Source organism: Hyperoodon ampullatus (assembly GCF_949752795.1).
Source record: "Hyperoodon ampullatus genome assembly, chromosome: X".
Classification (NCBI taxonomy): Eukaryota; Metazoa; Chordata; class Mammalia; order Artiodactyla; family Ziphiidae; genus Hyperoodon; species Hyperoodon ampullatus.
Genome location: NC_136913.1, coordinates 106,470,160 through 106,476,159, shown reverse-complemented (window position 1 = coordinate 106,476,159; position 6,000 = coordinate 106,470,160). Strand labels below are relative to the sequence as shown.

The 6,000-nt window shown below is 40.9% G+C and overlaps 1 protein-coding gene across 2 annotated transcripts in view; it reads right to left on the bottom strand.

Moving 5' to 3' along the window:
- Positions 1-1,765: 1,765 nt before the first annotated feature.
- Positions 1,766-6,000, bottom strand: part of GRIA3 (glutamate ionotropic receptor AMPA type subunit 3) — a gene marked incomplete at its 3' end in the record, with an annotated part of 298,730 nt that continues 294,495 nt past the window's right edge. The window contains exons 14-15 of one of the 2 annotated variants that reach the window (XM_079727501.1): positions 4,594-4,708; positions 1,766-2,011 (exon numbers count right to left, since the gene is read on the bottom strand). In XM_079727501.1, the coding sequence (XP_079583627.1) occupies positions 1,766-2,011; positions 4,594-4,708 (361 nt within the window). The remainder of the gene's footprint in view (positions 2,012-4,593; positions 4,709-6,000) is intronic. The other variant, XM_079727502.1, reaches the window with a different exon arrangement.

Here is a 6,000-nt window from a genome sequence, read left to right as displayed (position 1 = left end):
CCCACTACTAGGCATATACCCTGAGAAAACCATAATTCAAAAAGAGACATGTACCAAAATGTTCATTGCAGCTCTATTCACAATAGCCCGGAGCTGGAAACAACCTAAGTGTCCATCATCGGATGAATGGATAAAGAAGATGTGGCACATATATACAATGGAATATTACTCAGCCATAAAAAGAAACGAAACTGAGCTATTTGTAATGAGGTGGATAGACCTAGAGTCTGTCATACAGAGTGAAGTAAGTCAGAAAGAGAAAGACAAATACCGTATGCTAACACATATTTATGGAATTAAAAAAAAAATGTCATGAAGAACCTAGGGGTAAAACGGGAATAAAGACACAGACCTACTTGAGAATGGACTTGAGGATATGGGGAAGTGGAAGGGTAAGCTGTGACAAAGGGAAAGAGAGGCATGGGCATATATACACTACCAAACGTAAGGTAGATAGATAGTGGGAAGCGGCCGCAGAGCACAGGGAGATCAGCTCGGGGCTTTGTGACCGCCTGGAGGGGTGGGATGGGGAGGGTGGGAGGGAGGGAGATGCATGAGGGAGGGGATGTGGGAACAGATGTATATGTATGACTGATTCACTTTGTTATAAAGCAGAAACTAATAAAAAAAAAAATTGGCTGAATTTAGATCCGCACCATGAAATATAAGGAGGTCAAAACACAAATGCATTTGCAGAAATTCAAACACATGGACATTGACTCAAGAGGTCAAAAATCTACCTAAAATAAGGTCTACGAAGTTTCTAATTGTTCTGTTCCACTTGGGATAGGTGTGTTACTGATGACAGATGCACTTGAAGGTAACAAAACTATTTTCTCTTAAACACTTCCAGAATGGAGATGTTATCCTAACTCAAGCTTGCCTTTGAACATGTCTGAGTTACTGGTGAGTTTTGGCTATAGCTGCCAGAATCAAGGTGGCATCAGTCAGGTTCATTTAAGTATGAATTTGGGAACAGCCAGCAGCAGGGAACCTAGACTGTCCTTTAGGAGACACTTACCTCAATGAACATCAGTTCCAATAAAGGGACAACAAAGGAACTCAAAGATTAAAGAAATTGTCTCAGGCTTATACTTAAGAGATCTACCACACCCCTATAGAAGCACTACCTTTCTCAAGGTAGCAGCTCCCCATTTCCATTCCTCATTTTAACATCAGTTCCAGAGAGCTGCTTTCTCTAGAGCTTCACTGTCCAATATGGTAGTCACCAGCCACATGTGACCATTGAACACTTGATACGTGACTAGTGTGAATTGAGATGTGCCATAAGTATAAAAGACACCCCTGATTTCTAAGACTTCGTATGAAGAAAATAATGTAAAACACCTCATTCACTTTTTACATTGATAACAAGTTGAAATGATAATACTTCGAATATACTGGGATAAGTGAAATATATCGTTAAATTAATTTTGCTTGTGTTACTTTAGAAAATGGCTAGAAGAGCACTTAAAATTACACATGTGGTTCACATGTGATTGCAATTATTCCCACTGAACAGTGCTGCTCTAGAGAATTTTTTTTTCCTTTTGGGTCGCAGACCACGATTTAATTACAACTATGCTATTAGGAAAGCACCACTGTCTGACAAGAAAGCACAACCATTATTTTCAAAGAAGGAAATGGTTGCAAAGAATAGACAATTCTTGAAACAATAAACCAAACTGAAAGACAACAAGAAAAGAAAAAGAGATTGACATACAGTAACATAAGCTGATTAGTTTACTAGACCTTAACCGTACCCCTAGATCTTAACACTCTCTGTTCCATACACGTTGTAGCCTTCTCTGTATGTAGCATAATTTTGAGTGTTGGTGGCAGGAGCAGGCTTAAAGTTTTGGGTGTTCTTTGTGAGTTTCATGCGTTTGGACTCTGCCCGTGATTTGTAACAGAATTCTATCAAAGCCACCATCATGGCCAGCCCCAGACCTCCGACAAGTATATAGAAAACGCCTGCCACATTGCTCAGGCTCAGAGCGCTGGTCTTGTCCTAAGAGAAATGAACAAGGCGATTAGTTCTTGGGGAAAACAAAGACAATGGGACATTATAATGCATTGCAACAGTATACGATAGTTCTAAGTTGTAAAATAGCTAAACATTGATGTAAATGCTATGACTCAACTCTGGCAACTGGCTGATGTTTCACAGTGGCCAGCAAGATGGTAGATTGTGCTTCTGTTGACAGTTGTGATCCTCCCCTAAATGTTCTTTTAGTTTGACTCCTTAAATCCATTAGTACCTCAAGATGGTGTCAACAACTAAATAAACAGCACTCGGCCATGGGAGCAAAAGTGGAAACACAAGCACAATTTATTCCTCTGCCAGCTTCGATAAACACCATTTGCCAGAGTTGAGCTGTGACATCATCTCTGTCAATGTAACACTCTTTTCATTTGGGAACTTGAAGCACTCTTTCCCCTCTCTGCCCCGCAACACCTCTTTCTCCCTTGTTCTTGTCAACAACTGGTCTTTAAGATGACAGGTGAGAATGTTAGAGGTTCCTGATATTCATATCTGGGGAGTTATTTCACAAGGGTTTGTTTTAAAAGGATTAACTCTCCCCTTTCACCCAGCGGCTGAGAAATTGCTCCTTTGGGGACTGGTTGCTAAGGCCTCATCCTCAGCACAGCAAGCCTTTGTGCTGCGGGAACAAGGGCACAGCACAAAGAATTGGCTCTGTTCCCTCTTCCTGAGAGTTTAAGGACCCGCTGGGTCCTGAATTGGCTCCATACAAATCAGAAAACTTTTCCAGGAGGCTGATGATTAAAAAAATAATCTAGCTCATTTTTAGCTTTTACTCCAGGGAATGTAGAGAATAATTAGGAAAAAAACCAAAACAAAACACCCCTATACTCATCTGCTCTCTATTTTAAATGGGGGGAAAATTGAGGAAGCCGGTCAGTGACTTTCAGGTCAAACTGCAAATCTGACTAAGCTATCTGCCTGTATGAAAAAGCAGAAACTGAACTGCTGAACAATGGAAAGAAAAAAGTTGGTGCCTTGAGCCCTACCTTGAGGTAGGATGCAGCAAGGGCCAGGAGCCTTTCTTTGAAAAAAATAAAATAAAGTAGCATTTTGTAGTCTTTTTAGAGGGAATGTAACCATTTTGCTGCTGAATACAACGGAATGGAATACCCAAATTGTTAAGCCCGTGAATTATCTTATTCAAATGATTGCACAGCGACCAGATGACGGCCATGGCTGACATTCAACACTCTGCGGCTCAGCCAGTCCTGGTATCATGTAAAGAATTAAATGTAAAGACAATATGGCCATGTCCTGATTCTGTTTTCATAGGAGCCAGTCCTGCACTTGTTTACCTTAATAAAAAGGCCAATTGGAATCAAGTCGCATCGTCGGGAAGGGGGGTAGGGACATGCCTCATGTCTACAACAACCTTGCAAATAGTCACTCTTCTAGGATGAGTGACAGTTAGCTAGACAAGTGGTAGGAATTTCTATAACTTAGGAAACAATGGATCATCTCCTTAAGGAGGCAGGTGAAGCTATCTGCAAGGATGTTCCACAGTCCATTAGGAAAAGGACCAATTTCTGGTAACCTGCCCTCTCCCATTAGATTTTTATATGTATGTGGTTTTCGATGGGGGAAGAAGTGTCCTTTACATCACCCATGTAAGCCGTAGCAACAAAGTTTCAAGTTCCATGTATTTAAGTTTCAAAGAATTCCCTGCTGTGGGATGTAGAAAACCAGTAGCAAAATGGTTCACTGCACAAGGAAAATGAGTGACATTTCATGAAATGAATTAACTGATACCACAATATTAGTTCAAAAAAAGGAAAGGCAAAAATTGAAACTAAAAAAGAACTTTCTTAGGGGAGCAAAGGGGGGCAGGAAGGAGGCGGGGAAGAGTGTTTCATGCTTATCAATGTGATGTTATCCTGAGAAGGTATACCCTTAAGGAGCATGCGACTGAATTTTAAAAGTATTACGTACAGAGATTCAAATGACACCTTTGGAAGAGAGAAGTGTGACAGACTTAATGAGATTCGAGATCCAAATAGATGCTGAACTCAATACGACAGCAGCTGAGAGGAGGCTGGCTAATCATTCTGCTTACAGAGACCAGTCTTTGTTATTGATTTCTTTGACTGTTTTCAGGTGGGATCGACATAATATATTCATAACCAAAGGCATTTACAACTACAAAGTCTCTGACACTGTAAGAGGTTAAGAAAAAGTACTGTCACAACTGGGTCATTTTTTTTGGTTTTTGGGTTGTCGTTGTTGTTCTATTTTCTCTTTGAACTTTCGAAATGTGAAATACAGTAAAACCCCCTTATAACACAGCTCGTGATTTTACTGCTTTGGGAACATGGTGGGTCAGATTGAGTTCCCTAATCGTAAGGATAGCTCGCCGGAGTCGATGACTGATGTCACATGGCAGGCCTCTGAGACTGGTGTTTGCCTCATTCCCTCAGCGCTGGTGTTATAAAGGGGTCCCACTGTGTCAGGGAGTGTCTGTTGGGAAGGAAAGCCGTTTTAGGGTAGAAAATAAACAGTGGTTCAAAATGTGATTGCTAATCAGTACAAAAAGACCTTCAGCGACTGACCTTACTCCCGGAGTCCTTCGCTCCGCATTCCCCCTTATCGTACCACCATTTGTTTTTCAGCTTGTCTAAGATGCCTTGTTCACTGAGTTTCAATACTGCAAGGTTTACAGGCGTTCTTCACGTGGGAAATAACATAAATAACATTATATTATGTTATTTTATGTTATTCAAGCTTCAAACTACTTTAAAACTATAGAAAGCGATAAAGCAGGGGGCCCTGGCCACAGAGTAATTTTAGACACTGCAGGCAACCTGAGCATTACCTTATAAAAATTAACACTACAGCAACGCTATATTTACCAGGGCCTGCCCATATCGCTTTGAGTAATCGGCACACACTGTTAAATAATGAGGATAGAAAAAAGGCACTCCTCAGATAGGCTGTGTGGGGTGAGGAGGGTCTTCCCTCAAGTGACAATTGTCGGCGGCAGCTTGCAGTAGCTTTGTGACGGAGGTGTGTTAGGTTTGATCTAACTGGGTGTCTTGTTGTACTTCCAGACAGAAAGCACGTTTTATGGAGGAGTGGGGAAGGGAACGGGACCAGAAGGGGAGGCGTTTCCACATGTGGAGACAAAAGGATGAATCCGAACAGAATAGAAGATAGATTCTACGTGAGTAACATGCCTTCTGATGAGTTGTCCTTTATTATACATATCTGTTGTGCAGCTGAAAATGATCTCAGAAAGAACTGTACTACATACATGTCTGCACAAACTGAATTCTTATGCACATACTTGTCTTAGTATTAAAGGTATAACGTGGACCTCTGAGTTTTGGATAAGAGTACTTTCAACAATGGGAGAACTGGTCTATGGATTGTTTTTGAGTTACTGATCAGCTGTCTCTCTGATATGGTCATATGTCTGTGAGTGACTCAGATCACCAAAAGGTGAACTAGATTGTTTAAAAATGGATTATTAATATGGCATGACCTAAAATGGCAAGCTGACTGCCCCTATGGGTAGCGCTGTGGAGGAAGTTTAGATAAGCTGTTCTAGTGAGATGAGACTTCCTCAACTAAGAGGCTAATAAGTCCCCAGGAGGCCAGCCCACTGCTCCCTCGTCCTCCACCTCTTAAAGTGTGAGGACTTCATTCAGAGCCACTGGGCAAACGCAGGATACCCTACTGGTTCTAGGATAACGATTTTCTCTCTTAGAAATTTCTTCAGCTGTAAAATGGGAATAATGACCTTTACTCTGTCTTCTTTCTAGAGCTAATGAATCTTAAATAAAGTATCTCTAATAACTTTAGATTAAAAATGCATTATTTACAGAGGGTGGCATATTTCTATTATGAGGCAATAAACTACTGTGTGTTCAGATTCACGTGAACAATATTGCCAATACTAGTGCATGTTTTTCTGAATGCCACCAATTTACCAGGAGGAAAACAGATATATTTATGTA